General features: G+C 38.3%; 2 protein-coding genes across 2 annotated transcripts; one reads left to right on the top strand and one right to left on the bottom strand.

Moving 5' to 3' along the window:
* The first annotated feature begins 5057 nt into the window (after positions 1–5057).
* Positions 5058–6846, top strand: LOC108095250 (protein windbeutel). The gene is made up of 2 exons (XM_017196278.2): positions 5058–5497; positions 6168–6846. The coding sequence occupies exons 1-2, from the start codon at positions 5222–5224 to the stop codon at positions 6663–6665; spliced, it is 774 nt and encodes a 257-aa protein (XP_017051767.1). The 5' UTR covers positions 5058–5221; the 3' UTR covers positions 6666–6846.
* A 541-nt stretch (positions 6847–7387) lies between these two features.
* LOC108095110 lies at positions 7388–7967 on the bottom strand. The gene is given in 3 exon segments (XM_017196048.1): positions 7388–7477; positions 7532–7849; positions 7908–7967. Coding segments are annotated over 3 exon segments (468 nt in total).
* Between the last annotated feature and the right edge of the window lie 4619 nt (positions 7968–12586).

The raw sequence follows: 12586 nt of genomic DNA, 5'->3' as shown, positions 1-12586 counted from the left end.
TAATACGTCATTTTAATTAATTTTCTCTGTGTTGTTTTGACGAACCTACTGCATATTGCATGTTGTTGTGGTCACTCGGAAAAGTTGTGGCAAATTATTGCATCAACTTTGGCCCGTTGTTTTAGTTTTTTGTTGTTCTTCAGCGCTGCAACAAAGTAATGGAATATCTAAGTACGGCCTGGAACATTAACCCCCCGGAATGCATCGATCCATCCATTCGCTTCCTAATCCCCAGCTGACATCCGCATCGAAATCAGTGCAAAAAATCAAACGCAGACCCGGCAATTTCAGGCATTTGCGACACGACGTCGCCAATTAGATTTGATGACCGCTCAAATGTTATAAAACAAAAGTCCAGGGGGGCGTTATCGTTCAAAGCGAAAAAGAATGTTTTCAAATGTCATGCGAATTGTACGATGGTTCGGCCCCAAAAGGCGGGAGCAATCCAATTCTGGCTCATGAAACTGCAATTTGCATGTCTGTCTGGTGGAGTCGCGAACCACCCACTAAAACCACCCACAAAAACCACCCACTGCCCACCCACTCGGTTAAGTAATTGCTGCCCCACCGGAAAATAGTCAAGCAACAAGTAGAGGTAATTATTGGGAATATTTGCATGGGCGGTAGCTTTGGGAAAATGCAGCTTACCCTTCTGCCAGCTCTGCATTTGTTTGTAAACAAATGCCCTAACCCCGGATAGGATGGGTTTAGTATCCCGACGCATTGGAAGTCCTTTTGCTCGGAGCGATGACAGCACATGCGCATTTTGAATATCCTTTTGTAAGTGTTATACCAAGGTTCCCCTTCGAAAAATCCCTGGGGTAAATGGTAATCAAGAGAATGCCCAAAAATGCTAGATAAAACGATCCCAGCTAAGAACCATTATCATATTTTAATTAAGCACGTTAGTGACATTTTAAGTTAATGTCACGAATTGTGGATTATTTTTAAATAAACTCAAAAAGAATCCCCTAACTAACTAACTTAAAAAATATAGTATATTTACTGAAAACAATCCTTCGTTTACTTTTACTTAATTTAATTTACTTCAATATAATTTTTCCAATCATAAAAATCAAATGACAAATAAGTTAGTAAATATTCTCGAATACCTTTTTGCTTTAATCCGTCTGTGGAATTATGCAACATTTTACTCAATAATACAATTCCTTATATTGCCAACAGATATTATCGCTAGAAAGGTAAAGTTCTGTTTGTAAAACCCAATTAAATCCTCAAGCTCGAATCACCTAAATGACAACTTCAGCTAACTCCACTCCACTTAAGATACATGCTTTTTTGGCTAATTAATAGGCCGTATGTTAATGGAACTTTCCGTCCGAAAAAAAGGTAAATTGGTCAATCGCTCAAGAAATTATCATTAGGCCGATTGTCAGTGAAATATGTCGAATGAAAGCAAACGAACATATTTGACTTGCCCGGCAGTTCCTTAGACAAATATTGAAAAAGCGTAATTAGCGCAGAGCACATAATAATGCACTCGAGTGATTAATTAGCCAGGACAAACCATTCGAGGTTATTGGTAAATCCATTTTCGAACGAAGCATTTTTAAAAACCATGTTCAATTCACTCTCAAATTCTTAGCACGCAGTTGGCATAAAAGTGGAATAAACAAATTTGCAATCAAATTGGACCAAAGACCAAAGCGAATAAAAGGCCGATGGCTAAACTGACCATTTCAGTTTATTGGGTGCACAAATATTGAAAAGAAATTTGCGCTAAATGCCTCGAATTGCCAAGGCTGATAGCCACACGTATCGAAATGGCAATAAATGCAAATGAAAAGCGATAAAGACGATATCCCTGCCTATTGCTTAACCTCACTCTGTCCACCCTTAACCCTCTCTTGAGTCGAGAGCAAGGGTTATGGTTATGAACTCTCGACGGGTTAACCAAAATAGCATTTCAATAAATACCAATTATGATGAACACTGCCTGCTGTCCATTTAGCCGGGGATTTCGACTTTGGCAGTTTCATTTGGGCATGCGAATTATTGTTTGGAGTGGTTTTTTTTCAAGGGGGTGGAACATATGGCCCTTTTCAGGTGGGTCATTCGATGGCCCATTTTTGGAATTATGCCATGGCATAAAAATTTGATGAGCTTCAACTTCACAAGTGCCTGGGCAGCAATGAAAAGTTTACAATAAACGAGAACGGGAAAATTCCAGGCTACGAAATTGCGTTCTTACGCAAGTTGGGGAGCTGAAAATTCCCTTTCCTCTCTCCATCCAAACTCCGTATATTTTCTATCCAAATTGTCAGTTGGCCAGTTGGCTACAACATTGCATGTCTTGGCATACGTGGGCCATGAAAAATTCATGGTCCGCCTTCATTGTACTGCCACATAATTAGACTGCGGCTGCCAAAAAATAAAGGTGATCCTGAATGCATGATTGTTGTTAGATATCCTGGAAATAATGTTGCTTAGAAAGAAAACTTAAACGACTGGAATCTTAGTAAGTTATACTGTTTGGTTCGCTATTCATTTATGAGATATTTAAATCATTAATTCTTATTCTTAAAAAAGAACTCTTATAAAAAGATAACAATTTTTAAACGATCCTAATTAAATTCAAGAAATGAACATAATGTCTTCAATGCATTAAAAGTATTATGACATTGAATGAGAATCATTTAAAAAACTTGACAGGTGCATTGTTTTTTTTGTTGATACATACTTAAATTAAATTCCCTGTCCAATATACCCCTTCTACCCAATTTACTAAGAGGTATCCAAATGGAGCACCTGTCCAGCGGGGGGCGATTAGCTTTGTCTATTGGCCGTTGTCCCGAACCCAATAGATGTGGTCTATAAAAAACAATGCCGCAATCGTTTGATTTCCCCGCCAAGATTGCGGTTGTTCCAGGTCCTGAAATTTGCGCGCTTATCACCTTAATGTCGATTGCTGGGTACCCTACCCCCCCTAACCCCCCAAAGGGCCAGGAGTCGTTTCGCGTAAAGGTCATTGTGTTATTAGTGCCACAGTCCCACGACTAACGTAATAGCAGCACAATTTATATTATTAATGCCCCACATGTGGGATCCTGCCACTGGAAGAACCGCAGGACTTTTGAAGGTTCTTTGCAGCCACATTCACATTATTATTATCGTTATCATTCTAAATATAAGCTTTGCTTTTTATTTTAAAACCTAAAGATTTGTTATTGGATTCGATGAGGAAGTAGATTATTACAAACGCGTGGTGGCAATGTGTTAAAAATAAAAGGCTCGTCACGGCAACTAATTGAAGGCTGGGTGTTCTGGCTTCCACCCACTTTTCTTTCTTTTTTTGAAGGGCCTTCAACTGGCGGTGTACTTAGCAAATTGCTTGTCCTCTGTTGCATAATAAATGGAGTGCAAACACAAGTGCGCCATGAACTGAATACACACCGAACTTGGACTCCATTTTTTTGCGTTGCTAAAGAGGTCAGCATTCAAAATAGAGCAGCGCCCCCAACCCAAATAAGTTGGTAATTTTCGGGCCTTTGTGCGATTGACACACGCATGTCAGGCCCCATTACTGGATCTCCATCAGGCATTACCCCCCAATTCACCCCCACCCCCTTTTCCACCTGGTTTCAGGTAATTCCCTATTCGAAATTGCGCATTGCCTTTGCCTTTGCCTTTGCCGGTTTTCATTGCACCTGACGCACCGCCCAATCGAAAAAGGACACACGCCCACCCATCAGAAAAGATAATTTACCAGTCGGCCATATCGATCGTGTGAAGCTCGCAACGCTTTTCCATTTTCTCCTTCCCGAATTGCGTGCCGTGATGTTCAATTTTCCGTGGAGTGGACAAACGAAACCGCAAATGGAAAAACTAAACCAACTATTTTGGCTGCCATTTGGGGGCGGGGCACTAACCATCGATGGGCGGCGGGGTGGTAAGGGGAGGGTCCAAGGTGGCCAACATGTGTGCCGCACACATGAATTATTAATTGACAATTGCCGAAAATGTCCATTAACCAGCACAAAGAAGGAGGTGGATGGTTGTGGATGGAGTTGGTGGGTTTGCTGGTCAGGGGAAAATTTCAATTTCTGGCTAATGAAAATTATGGCAAACGGGGTTAGTTTTTCCATCCACTGGCAGGTGTTTTCTTTTCTGTTAACTCCCTTTAACCGAGTCGATCTGCTATGGTAATATGTGAGCAAAATCATTTTGTACAGAATATAATTTAAAGCACAACTCAATAAGTTTAGGATCTAAGATAGATTTATACTAATTTATGCACATCTTAACTTTTATGATAAATAATTGTAAGTAAAAACGTACTTTGCTGACACACAATTGCTTAAAAACAAAATAAACAAAATTTTTAAGCATTGCAACTTCTGCACACACTACTTAAAATCCTTTACCAATGGTAACTATAGATATATCCAAGTACTTTTTTCTTACAATTTTTGTTTATGCCCTTTGCTTTATTTAAAATTATAATTGCCGAAAAAATTTTAATAAAGGAGTACCAAGTGTACCAAAAGAACTGATGTATTTTTGGGAACGGAATTTTTTTTGTTTTTGAAATAATTACTTTCCCTTTAAAGAGTATTAATATTCCGTATTTCCCGAACAAACTTAAGTACAGTTGCAAATTACCACTTCCTGTGGCCTTCGCTGGCACTCTCATTTTCAGAATTCGCCCAATTGCCCGGCTTGATGTAGCACGCTCTATTGGCCAAATGATCGCTATGCCCGAAATAAGTTTTCTATCAGTACGGGCATCAGTGTTTTTTTTTTTTTTTTAAATGAGATGACAATTATTTGTAGATTTGAACGCAGAGCTCAAAAACGAGGAGCACACGTCGAATAACAGGCATTACATAATAAATCTCCCTGCGAGCGTTACAATAGAGTCGCTGCCGAATCAGCTGAACTAACAATTCGAGTTGGCCAACAGAATAGCCGGTTTTTGAGTGCGAGAGAGCCACCACTTTACTGACGTGTCATTCAACTCGATCGAGAACCCGAGAAGCCGAGAACTCCTGAAATTCTGAATTTCTGAGAGGCTTGCTCACTCACCTGAGTTCGCTAAGGCAACCAAAACAAATTGAGCTGAGCGAAGCGGAAAGTCGTTTGAAAGCCAGAAGAAAAACGTTTACCAACTTCTCCGCTCTTCTCTTGCTTTTTAGCCAGTTCGTGCTGACAACCGGCAAGAGTAAGGTCAAGTTCAGAAGCCTCTGTTTTTGCCACGAAGATGATGCGGATTTTAGTGACTCTGCTTCTGGCCGCCTTCCACTCGATCCCATCCACGTTGGCCATATCCTGTGCTGGTTGCGTGGATCTGGATGAGCTTAATTTCCAGAAAACGGTGGAGAGATTTCCCTACGCCGTTGTCAAGTTCGATATCGCCTTTCCCTACGGAGATAAACACGAAGCCTTTGCCGCCTTTTCGAAGGCCGCTCACAAAACCACGAAGGATCTGCTTATTGCCACCGTGGGCATCAAGGATTATGGAGATCTGGAAAACAAGGTAATTTTTGGAGAATATATATATATTAAGTAATTAGGCAACTAAACCTGACAAATAATTAATGAGTCGGCACCGTTAACGTTCTGTATTCATCGCTTATCAGTGGCGGATTTACCATATAGGCAACATAGGCAGCTGCCTAGGGCGGCAAATTTCGACTGTTAACACTACATAAAATACTATGTACTTTTGAAAATTAGGCTGCAGTCTAGGGCGGCAAAATCAAAACTGCCTAGGGCGGCAAATTGTCTTAATCCGCCCCTGTCGCTTATATATTCAATTTCTCAACTTTTTGTAATAATAACTAATTGCTTTATTGAACCTTGCCAGCAAAACGTTTTTATATATAGTAAGATATTTTTCGTAACTGATTTAACTTTTTGGCAGGGTTCTATTTCAAATAATTTTTGTCATTTGTCGAAACTATTTCATGAAATAATTAAATTATTAATCAACAAAAAGTTTTTCTTAGGTTAAGCATTTTTAAAAATTAAAAAAAAAACTTTGTTGGTAAAACTATGAAGTAGCTAAATTTATCAAAATATCTTATCTTTGAGATTATATTTAAGAAAAACTTTTATATAAATTACGAAGATAATTACGGTTCATTTTTGTTTGTTGTTGTATTATGTATTTTCATTAACGAACATTTAACATTTTTTTATTTCAGGCCCTGGGCGATCGCTACAAAGTTGATGACAAGAACTTTCCCGCCATTTTCCTGTTCAAAGGCAACGTAGATGAGTACATCCAGCTTCCCAGCCACATGGACGTAACTCTGGATAATTTGAAGGCCTTTGTCAGTGGCAATACACCTCTATATATTGGTCGCGATGGTTGCATCAAGGAGTTCAACGATGCCCTCAAAAACTATGCCAATATTCCCGATGATGAGCAACTGAAACTCATTGAGAAACTGCAATCCAAACAGGAGAAGTTAACCAATGCCGAGGAACAGCAGAGTGCCAAGGCCTACTTGATCTATATGCACAAGATCCATGAACTGGGATACGATTTCCTGGAGGAGGAGACCAAGCGACTTTTGCGTTTGAAGGCTGGAAAGGTTTCGGATGCCAAGAAGCTAGAGCTGCTGAGAAAACTTAACATTCTGGAAGCCTTCCGAGTCCACAAAGTCACCAAAACTTCGCCCGAGAAACAAGAGCTGTGAACTTGTCGAAGTGCATCTGTTAAATCTGTAAACATTATAATCTTTAATGATATTTACATATGCCGAAGTACTGCGGTCAAATGTTAATGCACAATAATTCTTAATGTAAACCAAATTTCAAGGTATTTTTAAAGGTATTTAAATAAATAAAATATGAAAAAAAAAAAAATATTTACCGAAACAGTTTTAGCGCAGAACATTTTGTTACCATCATATTAATGTTTAGATGAACAACTTTAAGCTTAAGAAATGAAATATTCATATTCATTTCATTTCCCAAGTATAATAAGAAATGTTGAAAGAATGAGTCTTTTAGTGGATGTACAAAGAATAAATCATTAAACAATTTCCGGGCAGTTTTCATTATTGGCTACTTAAGAAATATTCAGAAAAAAATTGTTCAAAGGGCTGTCAAGCATGAATTTCAATTAAAAACTGCAAAAATCATTGCTTTTTGGCTTATATTATACTCTTCCGCAATAACTGATCAGTATCACACTCATTATAATCAATTGCCCAACATTATAGAAAGGATATTATTTGCGGTATTGAGGCGAAACGTTAATCAATAACTAATCACATTTTTATAACAATTTTATTCGGATCCAATTCTAAATGCTTTTCCCAGTCCATTTTTTCGCACCGTTTTCCCCCAAGGAAAAAACTTATTGGGTTTGGAAAAAAATTAATAAAAATTTAAGTTTTGTATGACATTTTTCAGCTCAGAAATCCTCTACAAAGGTGAAATATGTATTTACGCAGAATGGAACAGGAATATCAGAGACATGTAAATCGCTTACCACCCGCAATCCCTACAAAAATAAGAGAAAATAAAACTAGCGAGAAAATTCTCTTAGCAATCTTACCACATAAGGACAGGTATGATTTAAAGTGGTGTAATCCTTTATAATATTATAAAACATATTAATAACTGGATTATTTCTTTTTCGCAAAAATGCACAGGCATCTATTGTGATATCATATAAAAAAGGCTTATATCCACTGGCCTTTTTCACCATTTGTAGTTTGAGGGATACATTGTAGGCAGGATGAAAAAATGTTGCGTTTACATGTAAGCTAGTCTTGATTCGCGAATAAGCCTTCAGGCGGCAATAGTGAAACTGTACCCAAGTTTTGTTTTATGTTTGACAGACAACATTTGTCAATTTTAAGTAAGGTGCCTCCTGAAATATTTTACAAGACTTGCAGAAAATATTAATTTTAATAACTAACACAAATTACACTGCAAATGAAGAAAGCAACTTCCAAGAATATTCCAAAGATAATAGCGTTAGAGTTCATGACTGACTGAACTGGGAAAAAAGCAACCACTGAATTCAAATGTTTGAAAAATTGTATTTTGGGTAGCATGAGGATAATTTGAAATAATCGTTGTGAAATTTGTTTTTAATCAGATGCATATAATTTTTCAAATAATACTAGTTTAAGTAGCTTTTTTTGGCAAATTGAGCGTTATATAACCATGAATCATACATTTTTTGTAGAATAATTTTTCCCATGTTATCCTTATAATGCCAGCTTTAAGGCAGAAGCCCAGAAATTATTTTGGTTTTTAATATTATTTATTCAAATTTCCATTATTTGTATTGTTATTATCATGTTAAAAATGTTCTAAATTTTGTGTTATGAGCATATTTTTCACAACAACGATTTTTCTTTTAATTTGTAGATGTAATTACCACTTTCATGGGTAAAAAACAGTGTAATTGATGAGCAGCAATTTTTTGATTTCATATATTATAAATTGGTAATAATTATTATAATTAAGTAAGCAGTCATTTATAGTTTATTGTTACAAATACTCTAGGTTTCTCTAGTGGCCAGTTAAATACATACATTGCTACTGGTCAGCCAATTTATTTTATGATATCCTTTTTATTTTAGGTAGGTACTATTTGATTTTAAAACTTTAATGAAATGTTTATTTCTTTGTGAATTTGGTAAGTACATATGTAGTAAATATAAATGTTTCTATCTATTATAAGTATTTTTTCAAAATTGAATAACTTTTTCATAGTTTGAAACTTAAATTTTTTGTTTGAAGATATTTAGACTGTTTAAAAGTATGCAACAGAATTATTCCCAAATGTATCTGCATAAATTGTTTTAATTCAATCTTAACATACTTATCGGATGAACAGAGTACGGTTTTTATCGGTTAGAGCTTTGATGGAGGGGAAATACCCCAACCCCCAAAAAAGAAGGCAGAGTGTTATACAAAATGCACTTGGATGAGATGGGGAGACCAGGCCATCCCGCTCTAAAGATCGTGCCAGCAAAAAAACGAAGCTTGCCTTGTTTTTTTCTTTTTAAATATGGCTGCGTTGGCCCTGCAGTTTTCTCGAATGGTCGATGGTTTGGGGCCTTGGGGAGCCAAAGGGGAGGATCGGGGAGGGGGGAGCTGCTGTTCTTGTTGGTTTCTGCTGCTGGTGGCGCTGCGTCGCAAATGTGTGTGTGAGTGTATCCGTACCCAGCGGGAAAAAACCTGTGGAAAATATGCTATTTTCCAGTGGTTTCTTCATACAAGCGGAATGTGGAAAATCCCCTTTACCCCTTACAAATCTGCCGTCTCTCCTTTCAAAATACACGGGGGTGACACACAAAAGTAAGGGGTAAAGCGAAAAATCCAGTGGACCTAAAGCTGCTGAATGCAGGGCAAAATCCACTGGATTTTTCCCTTCCCGCTGAACAAAAACCTCCTTCTTTCGGTAAAAACCCACCCCCGAAATCGGTCCGAAATCGTCTATCCCTTCCCTACGCCTGCTAAAAGAAGTAGATTTTCATCTATCCCTACCCCTACGCCTGCTAAAAGAAGGGTATCTACCCAGCGGGAAAGTGAGAAGTAGGTTTTTATTTGACTGGAAAACCTCCTTCTTTTAGCAGGCGTAGGGGTAGGGATAGATGAAAATCTACTTCTTTTAGCAGGCGTAGGGAAGGGATAGACGATTTCGGACCGATTTCGGGGGTGGGTTTTTACCGAAAGAAGGAGGATTTTGTTCAGCGGGAAGGGAAAAATCCAGTGGATTTTGCCCTGCATTCAGCAGCTTTAGGTCCACTGGATTTTTCCCTTTACCAGGGGCGGACGCAGGGGGGTGTCCGGGGGTCCGGACCCCCCAAAATCTCAGACTTTTTCAAATACCCTTACAGCACACGGCCTTTCAACCTTATGAACTACAATTTTTTTGATCGGACCCCCCAAACGAAAAAATTTTTCGACCGGACCCCCCCAAAATTTTTTTCTGCGTCCGCCCCTGCCCTTTACCCCTTACTTTTGTGTGTCACCCCCGTGTATTTTGAAAGGAGAGACGGCAGATTTGTAAGGGGTAAAGGGGATTTTCCACATTCCGCTTGTATGAAGAAACCACTGGAAAATAGCATATTTTCCACAGGTTTTTCCCGCTGGGTATGCATGCTTGTATCAGTATCTGTATCTGCTGGCCGTTTTTCGGTGCGTTGTGTTTGCGTTGTTATCGCTCATTTTCACTTTAATGTAATTTTTTGTGTGCACTCTTTGGAGTTTGCTCTTTTGTGCACACGCTGAGTTGGGGCCGCCATATTTATTTCTGTTCAAAAACAGCACACTTGAAAAATTTCGTTGTATTTTAATTCTAGTAGTTAGTTGTGCTATTAGCATATGTAGTTAATTGATATCACTGTTTAGTATATTGCACTAGATTAATTATAAATATAATAGAACTTTTTACTATTTTTCTAAGCATTTTCATGAATAAATTTAATTAATCAATAAAACACTTTAAGCAAATTGGTATAACTTCTAATTTGTCAAAGTATATTTAATAACTGACAATCAAGAATGTTTAAGTTACCACCATTAAGTCAGCTTCATAATTTTTAATAAAAAGATATACATATCTTTAATGGAAAACTTTAAAAATTAGAAATAAGTTAAAGAAACATATTTCACTTCAGGAATTGCCGATTGTTAAGTAATTTGAAATCTTTCAATAATATCACAAAAGCTGGTGCAATTATTGTAATAAAATATCTGAATGCTTTTTCTCAGTGCAGCAATAAACGCACTAAAAAGATGCGTGCCGTTGTTGTTTCTGTATGCGAAAGTCAATGAACTTTTTCGGTGCTGTCTACGCATTTTTTCGGCTCCGCTTGTTTGCGATAACTATTTGGGTGCATTTTATTGTGTATTTTGTACTTTTTTCGACAGCGGATACACACACACGCCCGGGGGGAGCAAAACTGAAATTATTTCGTTGGGAGGGGAAATAGTTTCCTTATCGCTGGCACCCCACAGTAAAAATCACAATCAACGCCCGCTTTTGGCGATTTTCTTGACTTTCCTCGAGCAGCAACCTTTGACCCGCAGCTCTCACAATTGGCAAGTAAAAAAGCGGAAAACTCAATTGGAAAATCCGCATTCTGCTGGTGCTGGCGAAAAACTATTTTCACACACTCGCAACCGCAGATTAAATTATGATCTATTTGCTTCAAGGGAAAAGTGATGCAAATATTTGGGTTTCCATGCAAGTGCATCCATCTCTGGAGATCAATCAATCTGGAAACCCTTTCTTCGGCCTGGGAAATCAAGAAAAAACTCACCCACGCAGAAATCGAGTACTTTACCTTTCCCTGATTTCTTCCCTGCCCCTCGGCTGATTATCCATTCACCCCATTTTGTGCACCTGGCAAGTGCGCAGTTGTGTTTTTTTTTTTTTTTAAGAGTGCGTAAAATGTGCAGACAGGACAATCAGGAGCAGCAATCTGGAGCAGAGGGAAATTGAGAAATTTATTGTCGCCGGCGAGACCGAAAAGTCATCATTAAACGCAATGTTGCAGGTCCGGCCAAAAGATCTCCATCTCCATCCCATCTCGATCTCCACCTCCATCTTAACCATCCGGGGACTACCTGCTGCGAGATTTACGTTTATGCATTTCATTTTGTCGTTTTGTTCGTTCGTTTTTCGATCGTTTTTTGGCCATAAAACAGGTTCAGGTTCGGGCCAGACTCTTACTTTATCAGCCGCTGCAGATCGCTGCACATTTGAAATGTGCATCCCAATCCCGACTTTTATTCCCATTCCAATTCCCAGTTTCAACCCAATCCCGATTCCGATCCCGATCCCGGTCCCATTAACATTTCCAATCGCCGTCTCACTCCGTCCGCGATTCAACACGCCTACAAGTTGTCAACCCATAAGAAGTCACAAATACACTGGGAACAATCTAAGAAAATTAACGAAACTGTTACGTAAATTTACATGCTCTATTTATTAGTACAATAATAAGCTGCATACTTATACCGGAATTAAAACTACTATTTAATGTTGCCTTTTTACATATTGTAAACTTTTGTAGATTATAATTTGCCTTATGGTAATCCAGACTTTTGTAGATTAATATTTGCCTTATCGTAACCAAACAAAATCTCGATTTATAACCTTGTAGTTGTATAAACTAATTTTAAAGCATCCATTTAGTACATATAACATACTAATAAAACTTTAAACTTATTTTTTCAGAATTTCAGACTGAATCTAGTTTTCAATTTTTGTGCTAGTGTATGAAATCAATCGAAGAGGACGGGGGGCAAGGGTTCGCGGCGAGGTCAGGCCTTAAACTTATAGCCATACTCGGCAAATGCACAAAGTGTGTAATCCCCAACCCCGACGATATGGAATCTGGTCGGGCGGACTGACTTTCGGCCGATGCCATGATGCTGGGCCAAGAAAACCATTTTCACGACTCCGATGATCGTTTTTTATTTTGTTGTTGTTGCTTTTGGTTTTTTGCGGCCTCTTTTTTTGGTAGTAGTGGGGCCAAAAACCTGCACAGGTAGTCCAGCTAACAGCTCTTAACCCGATTTTCCTCATCGCGTAATGCGTTTTTCGGTCTCGGACACGGGCTTTGAGAAAAATGTTTCATTT

This window comes from Drosophila ficusphila, unplaced genomic scaffold, assembly GCF_018152265.1.
Source record: "Drosophila ficusphila isolate 14025-0441.05 unplaced genomic scaffold, ASM1815226v1 contig_414, whole genome shotgun sequence".
Lineage (NCBI taxonomy): Eukaryota > Metazoa > Arthropoda > Insecta > Diptera > Drosophilidae > Drosophila > Drosophila ficusphila.
The sequence above is the reverse complement of the archived record's forward strand: the minus strand, read 5'-3'. Positions and strand labels throughout refer to the sequence as shown.

Excerpts from the sequence above, each read along its gene's own strand:
- LOC108095250 (XM_017196278.2), top strand. The coding sequence starts at position 5,222 with ATGATGCGGATTTTAGTGACTCTGCTTCTGGCCGCCTTCCACTCGATC. Across the intron at positions 5,498-6,167 it reads ATGGAGATCTGGAAAACAAG|GCCCTGGGCGATCGCTACAA; the intron begins GTAATTTTTGGA and ends TTTTTATTTCAG.